At 49.1% G+C, this 20,001-nt stretch overlaps 1 protein-coding gene across 2 annotated transcripts in view; it reads right to left on the bottom strand.

The window, feature by feature from the left end:
• DNAJA3 (DnaJ heat shock protein family (Hsp40) member A3) overlaps nt 1–19,127 on the bottom strand; it is a 28,092-nt gene extending 8,965 nt beyond the window's left edge. For both annotated transcript variants that reach the window (XM_029947900.1, XM_029947901.1), the window contains exons 1-9: nt 18,883–19,127; nt 13,542–13,675; nt 9,030–9,113; nt 8,150–8,344; nt 6,985–7,137; nt 4,372–4,519; nt 3,285–3,349; nt 850–978; nt 186–301 (exon numbers count right to left, since the gene is read on the bottom strand). In XM_029947900.1, the coding sequence (XP_029803760.1) occupies nt 186–301; nt 850–978; nt 3,285–3,349; nt 4,372–4,519; nt 6,985–7,137; nt 8,150–8,344; nt 9,030–9,113; nt 13,542–13,675; nt 18,883–19,093 (1,235 nt within the window). In that variant the 5' untranslated portion in view covers nt 19,094–19,127. The remainder of the gene's footprint in view (nt 1–185; nt 302–849; nt 979–3,284; nt 3,350–4,371; nt 4,520–6,984; nt 7,138–8,149; nt 8,345–9,029; nt 9,114–13,541; nt 13,676–18,882) is intronic.
• Between the last annotated feature and the right edge of the window lie 874 nt (nt 19,128–20,001).

Genomic DNA, 20,001 nt, shown 5'->3' with positions numbered 1-20,001 from the left:
ACACCTTACTGTGAGGAAGAAACAACCCGCAGAGCCCCAGCGCTCACAGCAGCGGGACCACAACGGGCCAGGCAGTCTGGCTCGGCGGAAGGCCTGGCAGGTCAAAAGCCCTCGGAACTGGGTCCTGCTGGGTGGGGAAAATGCAGGGACCGGGCGGACCTCACCATGGTTACGTGGGCACGCACTTTGGAACTCTTATCTTGATGTGAATGTAGTGATCTCCATAGCCATAGCTGTTAATCCGGGGGATACCTTTCCCACTCATCCGAATCTTCTGGTCTGTCTGAATCCCAGGAGGGATCTGTAAAGAAAGGAAAGCTGTGGTTTTCCTTGGTCTCCAGTGGCTCAAACGGAAACACTTCACTACACAAAGACGGACTCCTTAGAAAGAACTCCCATTCAGGTTTGTAGAAGCCACACGGAACCTGGCTAAACTGCGGTCCACCCGGAGCACAGCCCATGACAAGCACGTGGGGGCAAGCGGTTTGGGCAGCAGAGCCCACAAGGAGGAGGGAGGGAGCACGGAGAGTGTGACCTGGGAGGGGGCAGAGCCAACACAGGGGCACAGTGCTGGGCTGCTCCCAGGTGCCAGCAGAGACATAGATGCAACCCAGGACCTGCCTTCACTGGCGATTCCTTGGTCAGGGTCTACAGTCTGTGATTCACACCCAAGGAATGGCCTAACCTTCCTCTGCCTCCCCCAGACCTCATCACTGAGTCCCCAACATGCTGCTCGTTCACAGGTTCTAGCCATTTCTCAGCCGGTTCAGAGAGAGAGAGAGAGAGAGAGAGAGAGAAAGCAGCAATGAAGGACAGAAGTGGCAAACAGGTCCTCGAGGGGCCTCTTACCGTCACGTTAATTGTCTCATACAGGCCTTGTGCTCTGGCTGTCCCCCCAAGAAGAGCCTGAGCTATGGAAATAAAGAGGTCGGAGTGGATGTCTGCACCGTCCCTCCGGAACACGGGGCTTTTCTGCACCTACAGTCCAAGCAGGAGAGATGTGGTTACGCACGGAGAAATCGAGACTACACGACAGCCCCCCATCTCAGCAGCCTGGGCGCTGGGCCCGGCGTGTGCTGCGCTGCTCCTGCGCTGAAGGGCACAGTATCGAGGGAGAGGGTACACTTTTGCCAAAGCAGAGCGCAACCCCAGGCTCTGGGAGATACGGGTCAGATTCATTTCTACACAGCAACGCAAGAGCGTCAGTCTCGTATCAAGCCGTTGGACAAATAACAAAGTAAAATTGACTTAAAAAAAAATTTTTTTTTTAATGTTTATTTTGGAGACAGAGAGAGAAGAGTGCAAACAAGGGTGGGGCAGAGAGAGAGGGAGAGACACAGAATCTGAAACAGGCTCCAGGCTCTCAGCACAGAACCTGATGCGGGGCTTGAACCCACAAACCACAAGATCATGACCTGAGCCGAAGTCAGACACTTAACTGCCTGAATCACCCAGGTGCCCCTAAAATTGACTTTTTGAACATAAAAAAAAAGAGGTCTTACTCTACCGGCAGGTATAAGGAAACACAGATTAGTGCATCCTCAAAGGCACAGTTTACTCTCCAAATAGTCATCCAGTACAAACTACCTTCAAGACAGACGGGTGGCACTGGAATGATCATGATGCACAAGCACGACTTTCTGGGCCTCAACGACACTTCTTGCCTTGCAGTGATTTGCCCTCTCTGTTCTGGTCCGTTACTAGGTGGGAACAGGGTCTGAAACCCCCACCACGCCCACTGGAGAGCATGGGTTAGCGGTGGCCGCCTTTGTCTTTGATTTCTCATCTAGCACTTCAAGCTTTACCGTATTTTTATCTGTGTTTTAGATTATAAAAAATTTCATACACATATGAACAAGAACAGTAGGGGTGCCTGGGTGGCTCCGTAGATTAAGCATCAGACTTTAGCTCAGGTCATTATCTCTCAGTTTGTGGGTTCAAGCCCCACGTCAGGCTCTGTGCTGAAAGCTCAGAGCCTGGTGTCTGCCTGGGATTCTGTGTCTCCTTCTCTCTCTGCCCCTCCTCCACTTGCACTCTGTCTCTGGCTCAAAAATAAATAAAACATCAAAAACAATTTTTCTGAAGAGGCAAAGCAAATTACGTCACAGACGCAGAGCGTCCACAACCCAGACGAGGTAATGAAACACCACGGTTCCGTGGGGCCCCGGCAGCGCCCCCTCCCGAGCGGGCCCGCGAATGCAGCGGTTCTCACTCCCGCACGTACGTGTCCCCAGATCATACACAGCGCCCTCGGACGTGCTTGAAACCTGTTTACAGACAGGCTCCCTCCCTGTATCTGCCTGCAATCCGCTGTCTTTCCCTCGCTGGAGACAGAGGTCTCGGCGTGCCAGGCACAGGCTCTGGCTCTGAGGCCCGGGGGCCACAGCTCAGTTCTCTTGGCCACTGTCTTATCTGAGGGCAGCCGGCTGTCGTAGGCGTCCTGCTGTCATGAGCGAGGGTGTCCTGCACACAGCCTGCCCTCCCCGGCTGCGCTCACATGGCTTTCCTGGGGTGCCGGCGGGACTGTGGGGAAGGAACTCCACCTCCTTTACCATCTCCTGTCTCAGAAACCAGGTCCGCTCTGCACACAGTATGTAAAACTGTACCGTTGGCCCTTATCATCCCCCAAAACAAGTTGATACATAAATTTTTTTTTTAGTGTTTTATTTATTTTTGATACAAAGAGAGACAGAGCATGAGAGGGGGAGGGGCAGAGAGAGGAGACAGAACCGGAAGCAGGCTCCAGGCTCTGAGCTAGCTGTCAGCACAGAGCCTGACGTGGGGCTCGAACCCACGAACGTGGGATCTGACCTGAGTCGAAGTCAGAGGCTTAACTGACTGAGCCACCCAGGCGCCCCTGATACATAAATTTAAAGAAGGGTGCCTGAGTGGTTCAGTCAGTTGAGCATTCGACTCTTGGTTTCGGCTCAGGTCATGACCTCATGGCTTCGTGGGTTCAAGCCCTGCACCAGGCCCTGCGCTAGCTTGGGATTCTCTCTCCCTCTCTCTCTGCCCCTCTCCCACTTGTGCTGTTTCAATCTCTCTCAAAATAAATGAATAAACTTTAAAAATAAACCACAAGGAGAGGCGTTTCATATTTTTATGTGCCCTCTATTTTCCAACTTGTAAACATCGTGAGGAAACTGTTCTGTCCAAACCTAGCACACAGGCTTGATGTGATACATGTTTCGTAACCCCACTGAGGTGGCCACTGTCCCCTTAGCTCCCGTGAGGGCCCACTTCCCCCCAACAGGGCTGAGAAGCTGTGCGAGCAGAGTACCCACCCTGAACGTGATGAAAATTTCTCTTTTTCCTACAGGCATCCGCACCGTCTGGCCATCCTCGACTCCTGTAAGAACAAGAGTTCAGAAGGGAGCACTGATTTGGGGGCCCCCCAAGGAGTTTCCTCACCTAGATCCACTTACAAACCACTGACTCCTTCACTCGTTCCTGTTAATGCGGAACAACATGATTATCCGCAGTACATCCAAGGAGCGTAATTCTCAAAGGTGCAAGTACAGCAACTTATAACCAAACAAGAGCACCTTCGATCCCAGGTTCCCCGAACCCCTGCCCCCGCACGCAGCATGCCAGTGAGTGCAGGGTCTGGCAGGGGGGACAGCCATCGCCGAAATAACAACGCTAACAAGTGCGTCATTACCAACAGATGTTCTCAGAAGGAAGGACAAAGGACATCTAAGGAACACGGAGAGTCCCAGGACCTCCTGAGGGAAGCAACACTCAAGCTAGGAGCTCTGGGAGAAGAGTTAACCCACTGGGAAAAGAAGGTGAAAGCAAGCTTCAGACACGGAGTGACAGATCCAAGGCTCCATTGGGGAGGCATTATGGCCCATTCGAGGAGCTGCATGAACGTCAGGACGGCCACAGGGCAGGCAACAAGACGGGAGGCTGCAGAGGCCAGAAGGGGCTGAGACAGGTGGCAATTCTTGCCCCAGGAGTCACCGCACAGTCTTCAGGGCAAGTGACACAATCAGACTGCCTGCGGAGAGTCCACCCTGGGAGCAAGAGCCAGCTGGTGAGAGCAGTCACAGGCTGCCCCGGGGGCTAGGGGGAAGGGGTGGTGGTGCAGACAGGGCTGGCCATGGGGACAACGCTGGCCTCGTCGAATGAAGGTGGAGGAGCGCCACACGGGAGCAGAGTGGGTGCGTCAGGTACTTTCTGCCTAACGTGGCACACAAGGGTAGATTTTAAGGACAACGAATACTAAGAGGAAAATCCAAGCAGATCCTGGCTCCCCTTCCAGTCTGGGGCTCCAGATCCTTCCCCACGGCTCTGACAACAGCCCAGTCACAAGGAAACGAAGGCCCCAGCTTTCCCAGCCCCGGGTGCGCGGAGGAGCCCAGGACCCACCGGCAGGCACGGGGATCACCACCTTCTTCTTCTGCTTGGCCTGTCCAGCCCCTCTGCACACCACGCAGGGGGTTGTGATGATGGAGCCGCGGCCACCACATCTCCGACACGTGGAGCGCATCACAAACGGGCCTGTGTTTATGGTCTCCTGATAAAGAGAAGAAAAACGGAAGCCGTAAGCACACAGGTAAATTCTCATAACCAAGCTTCCAGAACACACTGAACAGCAGACAAACACTTCATCAAAGACTCGTGTTCTGTGTGAACATGCGGTAAAACGTACTGCCTGAGGACACAAGGACCCAGGCCTTTCTCCCAAAGGACGCGGACGTCTTGCGAGATTATCCAGTCACAGACTGGCGGGAAACACTCTGGAGCTGAGAAAAATCTGTGCATCTGTGGGGCTGTGCCCTACAGACCACACTTGTGAAACAGCATGCGGACAGGGTGTCCCTTGCAGCCTGCGTGGCCATTAGGAGCGACATGCCTGAAAAATCGTGCTGCATCCACGTTAACAGAACACTGCACATGGATGAGAAATGCTTTCTCGAATCATTTAGCTGCAAAAACCGAAGCAAACGCTGTGGCTACCTGGGGTTATCGGAACCTCCACACAGACGGCCTGAAATGTGCGGGTCCGTCTAAAGGAGGACCCACAAGTGAGTCACTACAGCCGTGCCTCTAAGGAGGGTGCCTGGAACAATTAGGGGATGAGGCTTGGGCCAAACACTTACCTTTTCACCGCACTTTCATTTTTACTTTAGAATTCTTTTTTTTTTTTAATGTTAATATATTTTTGGTAGACAGAACACAAGCAGGAGGGGAGAAGAGAGAGAAGGAGACACAGAATCCTAAGAAGGCTCCAGGCTCTGAGCTGTCAGTACAGAGCCTGATGTGGGGCTCAAACCCACAAACTGTGAGATTGTAACCTGAGCTGAAGTCGGATTCTTAACTGACTGAGCCACCCAGGAGCCCCTTTACTTTAGAATTCTCTACCATGTGCAAATAAATGTACACATATGTTTTTAAATATACTAAGTTTTAAATTAACATTTTAGGGGTGCCTGGGTGGCTCAGTTGAGTGTCCGACTTCGGCTCATGTCATGATCTTGCAGTTCGTGAGTTCAAGCCCCGCACTGGGCTCTGTGCTGACAGCTCAGAGCCTGAAGCCTGCTTCCGATTCTGTGTGTCCCACTCTCTCTGCCCCTCCCCTGCTCATGATCTGTCTCTGTCTCTCAAAAATAAATAAATGTTAAAAAAAAATTTTTAAATATAAGAATTATTTGTGGGGTGCCTGGGTGGCTCAGTTGGTTAAGCCTCGACTTCGGCTCAGGTGATGATCTCACGTTTGTGGGTTCTAGCCCCGCGTCCGGCTCTGTGCTAACAGCTCAGAGCCTGGAGCCTGCTTCCAATTCTGTGTCTCCCTCTCTCTCTCTCTGCCCCTCCCTGTTCATGCTTTGTCTCAAAAATAAATAAAACATTAAAAAAATAAAAAAATAAAGAAAGAATTATTTGTGCCAGCAATCCCAGCTTTGGGGATCTGTGCCACAGAAAGTAGAGGCACCAGATGGAGGGACCTATGTGTAGAGGTTGAGCCCTGGTAAGTATTAGGATGGAGAATGAGATCTACAGATTCCAGCCTGGAGAAATGGCCGTGACCCATCAAAGACCACAGCAGGTTGCAGAACAGACAGTATGTAAAATATATTCTCACTGAAACTTTTCACTTTAAAAGAAGTTTTTTTTTTTGTGGAGACAGAGACTGCATTGCAGAGAGAATACCTCAAGCTATGAATCTGGGAGTCCCGGCAAGGGGAGATTAAAGACAATTTCGTTATGTATTTGTCTGTCTTTTGTGGCACAGAGAGTACATATTTGATAATTTACACAAAAAAAAACCATGGGGACCCCTTGGTGGCTCAGTCAGCTGGCATTCTACAAAACAGCTGGCCTGTAATCCTAAAAATGTCAAGGTCATAAAGAAAAAGAAAGGCTGGGAAAGTGTTCCAGATTAAAGGACACAAAAGATATGACAACCGAATACATGCAAACTCCCAGCACTGATTCCAGACCAGGAAAAAAGGACAGAAGGACAAGTGAGAACACGAAAACGAGAACAGATAAGGGGTCTGTCAACATTAAATTTCCTGATTTTGACAACTGCATTGTGGTCGCATGAAAGACACTCTTCTTCTCTGAAAATACACAACAAGATGACAGAGCAAACGGGACAGAATGTCAGCAACTGACGAATCTGGGCAAGGAATAAGGAAGTGGCTCTTTATACTGTTCTGTACATTTGTACTTATATAAAAAATCTTCCCAAAAAAAAAAAAAAACCAATTACACTGCAAGCAAAATTTAACTGTTCTACGCAATGGTTTGCAAATTACCAAAATATCCCAAAATGTATTTTCAAGGAAGACAGCACAGTATCGTTGACCAAGACAGAGCACTCTTAGAAAAAGAAGGTTCTAGATAAAACAGTGCCACCTAGTCACAGACTCTCAAAAGCACCAAGCACTGCCGGATGACTCTCCAGGCCTATCCACGGGAGGTAGGAAAAGAGACGGCGAGGGGTGGGGGGGGGCGGGGGCTCCGCCGCACTCTCACCATGCCGGAGCCGCCGCAGTAGTGGCAGTTCTGCATCTTGGTGCCAGGCTCGTTCCCCTTGCCGTCACACCGCTCGCAGGTGTCGGTGATGTTCACGGTGAACTCCTTGTTGACGCCCTTAGCAGCCTGATTAAACGTCAGCTCCATGATGTACTAAAGCAATCAGAGGGCAGCCTGTCATCTTTCTTTGGGTTAATTAGCAAAGGGAACCCCCACTTTGAAAGTAAAGGAGGGCGGCTTTCAGCCACGTTACCTCTTCTTTTAAAGCGGTTTTGCGTGTATGAACTTGAGAGGGAGGTACCGGGACTTCCCACATACCCCTTCCCCCGTCCCCACACGTGCACAACCGTGGTTAGCATCTCTCACCGGGGTGTACATTTTTTAACAAGGATGAACCCGCACAGACACATCACAGTCACCCAAAGCCCACTGCTGACATCAGGGTCCACCCTTGGTGGTGTGTTTCCTAAGGGCCTGATTTTGTCCATCATCACAGAATCGCAGAGGACTTTCACTAAATGTGACATTTCCCTAAACATACTCCGTGCTCCACCTACTCATCTCTGCACCCAGCTACTTTACTCTTTAACAATTTTAACTTACCTGCTCTCTGCCAAGTAAGAATGGATGGGACTCGACTGATTCTGACCTACTCCTCAGGATTTTTTAAAGGGAATGTTTAAATGAAAATGTATTTTTCAACAAACTGTTCACAGATATTTGTACACAGTCCTTACAGACAGCCGGAAGGATCCACGGTCATAATTTAAGTCATAAAATACACCCCCCTTCAACTCTGATAATACCTTAGTAGGGCATAAATATGCAAGAGGCAGAATTGGTGGTGTCTCCCTACTGGATTGAGCTCTTCTAGAATAAAGCAGCAGGCTCCAGATAATGGACCCGAATCAAGGACCCTCAGAGCCTGAGCCTCAGGCTGATTGATTAAGCAACTGTACAGCTAGAAAGGATGTGCACACATTACCCACATGGTTTTTCTTAAATACTGGAATTATTTCCTACCCAAATGGCTGCCTCCAGCTCATTCCACTGAAGGGGCTTTTCTTTTCTTTTCTTTTCTTTTTTTTTTGAGAAAAAGAAACAAAATATTTGCCTCACACGGAGCGACTAAAATGTGAATGATTCTTCGAAACAAGGAGCTTACCTCCTGTGGCTGACTGAATACACTCTGGAAATCTCCAAAAGAAGAGGACGAGAATTCCCCAAAGATCTTCCTGAAGAGCTCCTCGGGGTCGACAGTGGGGCCCCCTTTCCAGTAGCTCTGCCCGGAGGCGCCGGGGTCGGAGCCCGCAGAGCCGTAGGTGTCGTACTGCCTCCTCTTCACCTCGTCACTCAGCACCTACCGGGAAAGGCCCAACGGTCAGGAGCCCTCGATACAAGTTCACACTGGGTCCAGACAGGGGTGCCGTTTCAGCATTAACGTTCCTGATTTTTCCAAGTGTACTGTGGTTAACGTAAGAGAATCTTCCTGTTCTTGGGAAATACACACTCGAGTACTGAAGCACAGAGACACGGCGTCTGTGCCGTACTCTCAGACGGCTGGGGGTGTGGGTGTGCCCGCGCTTACACGCAGCAGACACACGAGGCACACGGAGCCTAAGCCCCGGCAGACGCCCCAGGCCTGGGAAGAAGGTCACAGCTCCGCAGCCCACCATGGTGCACGCTTCATCCCCGACTACATTTCAAGTTCCTCAAGGGCGTCTCCCACTTCTACCACACACACCATCCCCAAAGACGGAGATGCCCTATGCCCGGGGAGGGGGGGGGGTCAACAAATGAGTGTGGAATCAATTAACCCCACGAGGAGCTGGGAGCTCTGTACAGATTATTAGACCTCGTTTCCTGAGATTCCAAGTGAGATCTAGCAGGAGATCTGGGAATCTCTTTTCTTCAAGGAGGTAATCTGGTGTGGGGACAGGGTCTTCACACGGGACCTTATGACCTGTCAGCTCACCGTGGGCAGCGCACTCTGATGTACCCATGCAGCTGAATGAGTGACCCACACACACAGGTGGATGCCTTACCTCATAGGCTTCTGCCAGCTGTGAGAACTTCTCCTTGGCTTTGGGATCGTCCTTATTTGTGTCTGGGTGGTATTTCTTGGCCAGCTAAGGGAGGAAACCATAAATCACAATGGACACAAGATGATTACTAATACTGGACCCCAAATGACGGTCACAACCTCACCTCCCTTAGAGCATTTGTTTGTTTGGAAATTTTTGCAAATTCTTTTATTTTTGAGATTTTGCAACTCCTTTTTTTAATGTTTTTTTTTTTTTTGAGAGAGAAAGAATGTAAGATGGGGAGGGGCAGAAAGAGAGGAGACACATAATCTGAAGCAGGCTCTGAGCTGTCAGCACAGAGCCTCACGTGGGGCTTGAATTCATGAAGTGTAAGATCATGACCTGAACCAAAGTTGGACGCTTATCCCACTGAGCCACCCAGGGGCCCCATCTACCAATAACGACTCTTTAAACAAGGCCTAAGACATTAAAATAAATCATCTCTTGCAGCACCTGGGTGACTCAGTTAAGTGTCTGACCAACTCTTGGTTTTGGCTCAGGTCATGATCTCACGCTCCGTGAGACTGAGCCCCACATCGGGCTCCGCACTGGCAGTGCGGAACGTGCTTGGGATTCTCTCTCCTCTCTCTCTCTGCCCCCCCCCACCCCATTCACTCTTACTCTCTTTCAAAATAAATAAATGAGTATTTTTAAAAATGGCTTTAAAAAAAAATAAAATTAAACAAACCATCTCTTCAAATCTGAGACATATACACATTTTTCAACCACAACAAATCTCTACCATAAAGAACTAATGCTTTGGAACGCGGGCACCGTTGTGAAAGCAGTGGACAACAGGGTGTCTGGTACACTACCAACTACGTAAAGGGAGAAGAAAATACCTGGACATGTAGATGTATCTGCCGTGTAAGTTATTTTGGGAAAACATATAACAAGCTAGTAACACTGGTTGCAACAGGAGGGATATAAGTGAACGGGAGGGGAGGGAGACTTTCTATTGTATATACTCTGTGATATTTGCTTAATTCTGAACAAAGAGAACATACTGCCTATTCAAAACACAAGTTTAAATGTTGAAAAACAAATTAAAATCCCACTCAGCGGAGCCGCTCTAAAACTAAGGTTGCCCCCCCGGGTGCTCCGGGCACTGCTGTGCTTTGCAGGCGGCTCAATGGCGGCTCATGGTCTGCTGAGGCTGCTCACCTTTCCAAGTCTGGGTCACTACATGTCCCTCGCACGAGGGAAGGAGGTGCACGGAGTCCTACTGTGGACCAGAGAAGCCGTGTGGCTCGGACGCCACCAGCAGCTGGCTGCGGTTAGGGTGCAGGAAGTTAAGTGCACAGCCCCCCGGGTCAGAGCGTCCACACTGTCTGTAGCCCTGAGACCCTGGACAGAATGTCACTAAGCACAACTTCCTCCGATAATGGTACCTACTTCACAGGGTTGTGGCGGGGAGGAGATGAGATACCACACATTCTAAAATGAGCACAAGGTACGGCACACAGCGACATTCGACATCAGCCATTATTAGGACAGAGAAGGGAGCAAAGGATGTAGTCAGGAGGCGGGGGCATCTAAGAAGTTCCGACAGGAATTTAAAATTTTCACTGATGAGCCGAAAATCACTGATGGGCATCTGTGTACCCCAAATCACCAGGATGACTCCCGGAAAAAACGGCACTGAGGCCGACAGCCTCAGAGCTTGCACACGAGGCACCAGTTGTGGCCCGGGTGAAAAGAGCAGAAGGAGACGTCACACGTGAACAGTGCATTTGCACCAAGACAAGACAAAACGGTGTCATGGCTCATAATGCCAAACACGGATCCAGAGGAGTTCAAATTCAGAAAAGTAAGGACACTTCACAGGCATCACAGGGCTGTGTGGGTGGGCCGACTGCCAAAGACCCGTGCTAGAGACACAAGTGCAACCACAACGTGAAACACTTGGATTTTAAATAGACACGATCATGTTATATTAATGTGGTTTAAAAAGGAGTTGAGGACATTTTAACACAATTTTTAAGCAGTCATCGCAATTTAAAAAGAAAGTAAAAGACGGGGTGTCAGGATGTCACCCACAACCGAGAAATGTGACGGGATCATTTTCTGTGATGAGGAACTCACTTCCACCCAAGGTGGAGTGTATCATGACCGAAGGCCTTCGCTGACCGAGAGCTCTTCATCAGAACAAGCCTAACCACCTCTGCTTTTGGTTCCACGGGTGACTTGAACCCTCTTCTATAAAACAGCCCAGCAAATAAAGGGGCCGCCTATCATGACCCCACAGAGCCCTTGCTGTACGCTAAGAGCCACACAGCTCCAAATCTTCCACAGGAGCAAAAAAAAAGCAATACACGTCACCAAGCCTGCAAAGAAAGAACTGGTCACGTGCCACCCAACTCTGGTTTCCAGGAGGAGTGAGGGTGCTGGTAGGTTGCCAGAAACGTCCACCCCACTCCCCGAAGGCAGGCAGACAGAAGGCAGGCGGCCCCAGCCATCTGAAACGACCACAGCCATCGGTGGCAAAGACAGAGGACAGCTCCGCTGGTGCCTCTGAGCTCAGACCTCCTTCCAGAGACGCGAGTCCTCACAGCAGCTCACGGGGGCACGCTGGAGGCTGCGCGCTGAGCCCCGAGCGGGGTCTCGGGAACGGCCAGTACGTCATGGTGTGCCACAAGGCACCCAAAATCCACAGCAAGAAGCAATGGTACACTCATGAGATCAGCTTAAGGAAAAGAGAGGTCCCTGCATGTATGACACGCAGTGACTTATGGGGCCTGGGGTGTCGGCCATAACCTCTCCAAGCCTCGGCCGGGAGGACGAAATGATGCAATACACACAAAGCTTTCATCAAGTCCTGACCCCAGAAATGGCTCTATAAAGACTACTTTAAAAATGTCCAATTTTAAATTGCACAGCTTTACCTCATCCTTTTACCTCCATACCGAAAAACCTGAATGGTTCCCTACTCTCTCTTAAATCAGGTTTCTAGTGCTCGCAGACGGCCTCCTGTGGCCCCCGTGGCGCCAGCCTCCATCTCTTCACTGCTCTCCCACTCTTCCATCAGGTACCTTACCTTCCGGTTCAAACAGGAGAGACCTGCTATTCACTGTCCCCAAGCCGGGGTCTCTGCTTCCTACCCCCGTACCTCCGCTCATTCCACTGCGACATAAGTCTACACAAAACCTACACGTGGGGTTCCAGCATTGCTCCTAATAGCAAAAAAAAAGGGGGGGGGAACAATCCAAATGTCCATCAATTGATGAATGGATAAATAAAATGTAGCCTATCCACACAATGGAATAGTACTCGGCCACAGAAAGGAATGAAAAAACCGGTACATGCCACGGCGTTGACAAAGCTCCTTTCCAAAGCGAGAGAGGCCATCACAAACGTTCACACACTGTATGGCTTCACTTGTATGAAATGTCCAGAACAGGTAAATCCATAGAAACAGAAAATAGGTTAGTAGTTGCAAAGGCAGAGAAGAGAGGAAACTGGGGACGGTATGGGGATTTTTTACGCAGTTGAAAATGTACTGATTGTGGGGATGGTTGTAAAACCTCTACGAATACATTAAAAACCAATGAATTGTACCCTTTAAAACAACCTAAGAGGAGGGATTAGCTATCCAAGCCATGGCTGTTAGGTCTGGTCTTGATCAGTACCAGTTCACAAATAATAGGTTCAGACAAAGTTTCTGCCCGCCTACACACACACACAAAAATGAAAACAAACTTAAAAAAAAATTCAAAAATCTTGTAGTGAATTTTTCATATAAGTAACAAGACACAGAATTTTATTTACGTATTTTATTTATTTATTTATTTTTTTGGAGAGAGAGAGAGATACAGCACAGGCAGGGGAGGGTCAGAGAGAGAGGGAGACAAGGAATCAAAAGCAGGCTCCAGGCTCTGAGCTAGCTGTCAGCACAGAGCCCGATGCGGGGCTCAGACCCACGAACTGTGAGATCATGACCCAAGCTGAAGCTGGACAATTAACCGACTGAGCCCCCCAGGCGCCCCATAACACAGAATAATTTTAAATACAAAAACTGGGGTGCCTGGGGGGCTCAGTCGGTTGAGCATCCGATTTCAGCTCAGGTCACAATCTCATGGTTTGTGGGTCCGAGCCCCACATCGGGCTCTGTGCTGGCAGCTAAGAGCCTAGAGCATGCTTCAGATTCTGTGTCCCTCTTGCTCTGCCCCTCCCCAGCTCACGCTCTGTCTCACCCTGTCTCTCAAAAATAAATAAATGTAAAAATAAATAAATATACTAAAAGAGCTTTAAAAAAAGATTTTTAAAAATCTTTGGTTCTGCCTCTTTTTTCTGAAAGTTAGCCAGAGGGTGCTATGCACCTGAGGGGCAGTCCATCAAAGCCCATCACCTCATTCTACACCATCAGCCACACGTCACCTACACGTATGGGCACATACACTGCACCGGTGAGCAGATCAGACCAAGAGCATCCCTTCTACAGTCTTGTCCCTAAAATGTGGCTTCCATACAGACCTGGTAATATGCTTTCTTGATCTCCTTTTGGCTGGCATTTCGGGGCACTCCTAGTATCTGGTAGTAATCCTCTTTGGCCAAAGGGGAGCTCGTGTGGAAGGAGGCAGTACAAACAAAAGGGTAACTTTTTACTCCTAAAAAAGAAAAAAGGAAAGACAATCACTCTCGGAATGTGCTCAACAAAGGGAAGTTGTGACTAAACACCCAGCCAGGTTATACCTATGAAGGAACGGAGATCACAGCTCAGGGACCGCTTTCCTCCAAGCCCGCTGGAGAGCAAACTCACTGCACTTCAAATATGGCCAAGGCCACGATATACAATGTATATAAAACGAAGAGTATTGGGAAGGGCTAATTCGGCTGCATCACAATACAGTGAGGTGGTACCTTTAAGACTGCACCCCGGATGGGGGCTGCACCTGGGGGATGACTAGAAAGGGACCTGCCCCCACTGTCACACTACCTGAGCACCTGCCACATGCCATAGATCTTCATATGCTGTCTGCCTTAATGCTTAACAATTCTCCAGGTTCTTTGCCTCCACCATGCAACCTTGGGGATCCACTTCTGGGGTGGTTCTGAGTGTGGTCCCTGGGCCGGAAGCATCATTAGCTTGTTGGAAATGTCCATTTTCAGGCCCCACCCCTGACCTGAATCAGAAACTCTGGAGATGGGTCCAGCAAGCTGTGTTTATAAGCCCTCCAGGTGCTGATTCTGCCACACGCTCAATATGAGAACTAAAGAACTGAAGCCCTGGGTGGCTTAGTCAGTTGAGTGACTGACTCTTTACTTTGGCTCAGGTCATGATTCGAGGGTCATGGGATCAAGTCCCACAATCTGCTCCATGCTGAGCATGGAGCCTGCTTGGGATTCTCTTTCTCCCTCTGCCCTTCTGGCCCACTCGCACTCTCTCTCTGAAAGGAAGGAAGGAGAAAAGAAGAAAAATTGGTTCTTAGTGTTTAAGGACACGGGTCTAAGAGAATCTGATAAAAGTGCTGCCCCTCCCCTAAAGAAAAAAAAATATACCTATATAGACACACAGGGTTAATAGGCCCTATGCCTAAACCTGTTTACCCCAGAACAGCTAACTGGGGTCAAAGCCCAAGGCAGCCAGCCACATGCCCTGCCCCACGTCATGCCTCTGGCGGACACATCCCCTCAACTGCCCTCTGTGTGTGGAGGAGGGAACTAAGCTGGACTGCTCTGTCACCAGGTGAAGCGAGGGAAGGGGGCTGCCCCACAACCTGAGCTCGGTCTATCCTCCAGCCCATCCGGTGACAAACGAAGATACGGGGCTGAGAGTGAAAGGGAGCCAAGTAAGAGCATGAAGATCACGACAGCTCTAGATTTCTAAATCGAACTTTAGCCTATAGAGAAGCTTCTGGATTCACCATTCATTCATTCAGCAAATATTCACTGAACACCTACTACCTGCCAGGCCCTGGGTTCTGTGCTTGGAATAGGCAGCACACCATTCAGACACTGCCTTTTGGAGCTTACATTTATTCAAGATCTTAATGCTAGCAGGCAATGAGGATACAATGTGAAGAAAGGCGCCAAAGCCAGTGCCCTCACGGAGCTTACAGTCCAGCAGGGGAGTGTGGGAGACAGTGTACAAAGAGACAGTAGTACCCGAGGACATGCAGAGTGAAAACACACATAGGGCCACCTAGGCAGGGTTTCTCAACCTCACACTTTTGATGATGGAATTGAATTCCTCCTGGTGAAGGGGCTTTCCTATTGTTATGGGCGGTGTCTACCAATTCATATGTTGAGGTCCTCTTCCCCAGTGCCTCAGAACGTGACTGTATTTGGAGGTAGGATCCTCATTTGAAGTTTTCATTTATGTAAGTAATCTCTACACCAAACGTGGGGCTAGAACTCACAGCCCTGAGACCAAGAGTCTCCTGCTCTTCTGATTGAGCCAGCCAGGTGCTCCTAGAGGCAGGATGTCTAACAACAACTCTGCCAAACATTGATCTTGGACTACTAGCCTCTAGAAACTGTGCGGCTCAACGCGGTTCTCTCTTACGGCATCCCGGGCAAACTAAAATACTTACATCTCAAAGGATGTTCAGCAGCACCAACTACTTATAAGTAGCACACTCTACTCCCCTCTACCCCTGTCACAAGAGGGCAAGTAAATGTCTCCGGACATTGACAAATGTCCTTTGGAGGGCAAAATCATCCCCAGTTGAGAAGCGCTGACAACCCAACTGAAAAAGTTCAGGAAAGGTCTTTTAAGGGAGCTGTTGTTAAGCTGTAGAAATCAGCTAGGCTAAGGAAAGGTTTGAGTCTGCCCTGAAATACACCTGTAGTCCTGAAGCTATTTGCAACAGATTCCCCTGTCATTTTCAAAAGTGTCTCATTTGGCTGCTAACCCATAGATCGCCTTTGGTTCACATGAAAGTTTGCGTGCATGTAGTAACTGCAGATGTAACTAGGTTTCACACAAGTAGAGGGGTGATTAGAGATAATGATGCTGATTAACGAGGCCTAGGAATCAGACAAAGGGCAAAAACGACTACAAACCGGAGAACTGGGAAACTACTTAAAATTAATCGAAGCACAAAACACAACCAGGAGTGTTGAGGCTATCCAAGAAGGGGGGAAGATAACCAGACAGGAGGGCGAGGAGGAATGAGTCAGAACGACTGAAATCAGAAGCAGCAAGTCAATCTGTATCTCCAGTACGCCCATCCTGTTTTCTGTCGCTGCACCCCGGACCTCCCAGAACACAAAGAGCAGAGAGTGAGGGGTGCCTGGATCAGTCGGTTAAGTGTCATGCTCAGGTCATGATCTCACAGCTCGTGGGTTTGAGCCCTGCATAGGCTCTGTGCTGACAGCTCAGAGCCTAGAGCCTGCTTCAGATTCTGTGTCTCCCTCACTCTTTGCCCCTTCCCTGCTTGTGCTCTCTCTCTCTTTCAAAAATAAGCAAACACTAACAAAAAAACAAAATTATTTTTTTTAAAAGAGCAGACTGTGGAAGTAATGGAGGTTAGGCAATCACAGAGGTCTGTCTTTGGTCAGATTTGAGAAAAACAGAGCTAGCTGCCTAGTGCTCCTATACTCAGTCCCTCTTCTCTCACAAGGTGAGGGGCTGCCCTGGTCCTGTCAGCCTCTCCTCACCGCCTCCTTCCAACCCAGGAGGAGGCTGGTCATGGCAAAGGATCCGACAGCTGCAGCTCCAATAAAACGAGTAGAGACTTTGAACTCAAGTAACAATGGGATGTAACAATGTAATGTGCAAAACTGCATGCAAAAAAAGACAAATCACATTTATTACAAGTCTGATGACTTTGACATTATCCAAAAAGCACCAATGATTAATAATTAGAGTTCATTTAATAGACAAACTTTCCCCCAAGACCAATAAATGTCTTGCCCTTTTTAGAACAACCCAGAATAGGATCAACCTCCAAGTCGCTCCAAGAATGACCAACCCAAGAGTCAAATAACTACGTTTTTTCCGCCCTGAGAGAAAAGTTGTATTTAAAGTGTTGTTTTTGTGTCATCTAATTGTATTACTGGATTTGAGAGGAGATCAAAGACCAATGTTTGTTTGAGAGCTGAGTTGATGACTTTAGATGTAAAAACAAGAGTGGATCTTAAAGGATGTCACCTCTCACATAGGTTCATCATGTGATACAAAACATGCCCATCCTGGGCTATGTGCTGACTGCAAGTCTTCAGTAATGGTCCCCCAAAGGCTCAGTACTTAGCGCCTGCCTGTCAATCTCACATATACACAATCAACAAAAATGCTCCCCAAACTCGTACAAATGTACTATGAACAGAAATAACTTAATAATTACCTAAGGAATAACTGAACAAAAACATGCAGCCAAATTCTATTGAAAACATCCCTGACATTAGAAGCTGTTAGCAAAACTCAAAACGTAACACTTTTGCTCATACTGAGAAATCCAGCATGACATCGCTCCCAATAACCCTGAAGAAACCTGAGCAGACTACTGCTCTGTCCGTGAGGAAATATCGGTGGCAGGAACAGAATAAAAAAAGGGGGATCACGTGGCCAAAATTTCATCCCATCTCTTTGTTCTCTGGGGTAACCCCAGTAACTAGAATAGTGGCCGGCATATGCCAGGCCCTCAATAAATACCTGAGTCAATGAACAAATTTTCAGTTATGGAAACAGGGTTTCAAAGAGATTAAATAACTCACCCAGGTCTCTGTCTCTCTCTCGCTCGCTCGCTCGCTCACACACACACACACACACAGGTGGAGGTGAGTTTGCTCACTTTACAAGAGAATAATGATTACTGATGCTTTAATGACTGCCTTATTATGCAAGCATTACAAAATTGGACCCCAATAGGCAATTATCTTGTGTAGGTTATCTTGTCAAGGCCCGTTAATTAATTACCTTTATAAATATATAGGTAAATACCATTTGCACAAATTCTAGGGAACACAAACAAAAGCACAAATGTTTCCGCCCTCCTTTCCTGGCTGTAAGGGAAGTCACCCAACACAGAGCAGAAGAGCATCACAGTCAAGCACGTAAAGGCTTACTATGTATCACTTCTGTATCTTCTCCATCAAGAAAGCTGGTTTTGAATCAGGGCTCTACCATCTTTCTGCTTCGTCACTTTCTACAAGTTGTTTAACATCTCCGCTTACGCTTCTGTATAAAATGTAATAATATCTATCACATGGAAATGACCCATGCCAGATATACAGAAGGGGCTCAATAAATGTTAGTATTTTTATTACAATTGCCAGCTTAAGGACTTTTTCATAAAAGACTGCTAAGTGTGTCTTTCTATTAAAACCACGTGATGAAAAGAGAGTAAGCTATTAAAGGACATAAGCTCTTCTAACTTTATAACCTTGGGCGGGCCAATTCTTCTGCTAGAAACTCAGTTTCCCGTTTTTTAAAATGGGGATGACGATTCCATTCTTGCAGTGTTGTTACCACCAAGTGAAATGGGACACAAAGTGCCTGGGACCTTAACATGTGCTCACCGAACGGCAGTTACCTTCTCCCTTCCGGCTATAAGGTGAAGGGAGGAAACGGGATCAGAATTGGGTGAGGAAGCAGCGACAGGCTGGAAAGAGGCTTCTAGAAACGTTGACAGAGAAGGTTGTAGGCCGACGGAACATTTCACTACCGCTGCCGGGGCTCCATGCAACTCTCCCCGGTTTACCACTTCTCAGTAGCCTTTTGGGCCTCTCTGCTTTCCTGCTCGCCGGTCTGTCCAAGCAATTCTGCATACAGGTCAGAACACACCTTCCACCCCGCTACCCCCGCAGCCGGATCGAGTCACTCCCTTCCGGGCCGTAGAGCTCCCACTCGGGCGCTGGAGACTGCCCTCACCTTTGAAGCTGACACCGGGTCTCAATGTCAGCAGCGCCCCGGAGCCTCGAGCTCTCACGGAAAGCGCGAATGCAGTGACGCTCAGCTTGTGGCCCAGCGAAGCCCCCGCCACGCCCCCCCTGGGCGGCCGGACTCCTCTCCCCGCTGCAGCCGGCAGCCGCGGGGACCCCACAGCCACCAGCAACCAGCGTGTGGAGCACCGCGCCGCCATCTTGGCCCACGGACACTGCGCCTGCGCCACCCGGCTCAAGGAGGCCTAGCGAGGACAGCGCGCCGGCACTGCGAGGGCGCTTCCGGAGGCGGGGTCCGTGCGCGCGCACACACGCAAGCGCAAACGTTGCGCATGCGCAGCAGCACCCAATGCGCCTTTCTGGTTGCCAACGCCGAGCTGAGGTTTTCTCTGAGGAATGCAACTAGTATACTTGCCCTGAAGAACCTCACCATTCTGTGCTACATGGCCAATATTGTACCTTATCTCTGTAGCGACGTGGTTGAGTGTAGCCTGGTGCAACTGGTCTCAGGGCCCCAGGGAAGGGCTGGACTACATATCCCGGCGTGCAACGCAGCCAGCCGTCAGTCGCGCAGATCCCAGGGTGCAGTGCGCTGCCTCTATCCCCGTGACCTGAAACTCTTGCGTGAGTATTGCTCACCTTGTGTCAGCGTGAACACCTGGGTGCCTCAGCACTACTTCCAAAGCCTGGTCTCAAGTTCACTTTCTCTCTAGCTGAATCCCCATGGGGAAGACTTTAATCACTCGGTTCTGTCCTGAGCGTGTTAGGCTCCTGCAAACCTGTGATGAACTTGCCAGTCGCGGGAATAGCCGAGCCCCGCACAAACGAATTTAATAGACGTGGTGAGCACTTACTATGTGTCACGCACGTTCTAGAGTATGGGGGATACAACGATGAATGACATGCCATCCCTGCTCCAGAGGAGCAAACTATGAATCGAGAGAGACCGACTCTTTAACAACTGACATAACATGACAAGTGTCGTAGATCTAAACCGTGTCAGAGGCACAGAAGTGAGGGGTTTCTCAAAACGAATAGAGTTTGAAATAGTGTGATTTGGGCACTAAAGGAAAATACGACCTGGCATATGACCTAGCTAGTAAAGACA

Source organism: Suricata suricatta, chromosome 8 (assembly GCF_006229205.1).
Source record: "Suricata suricatta isolate VVHF042 chromosome 8, meerkat_22Aug2017_6uvM2_HiC, whole genome shotgun sequence".
NCBI classification, from domain to species: domain Eukaryota; kingdom Metazoa; phylum Chordata; class Mammalia; order Carnivora; family Herpestidae; genus Suricata; species Suricata suricatta.
This window is presented reverse-complemented; position numbering and strand designations above follow the sequence as displayed.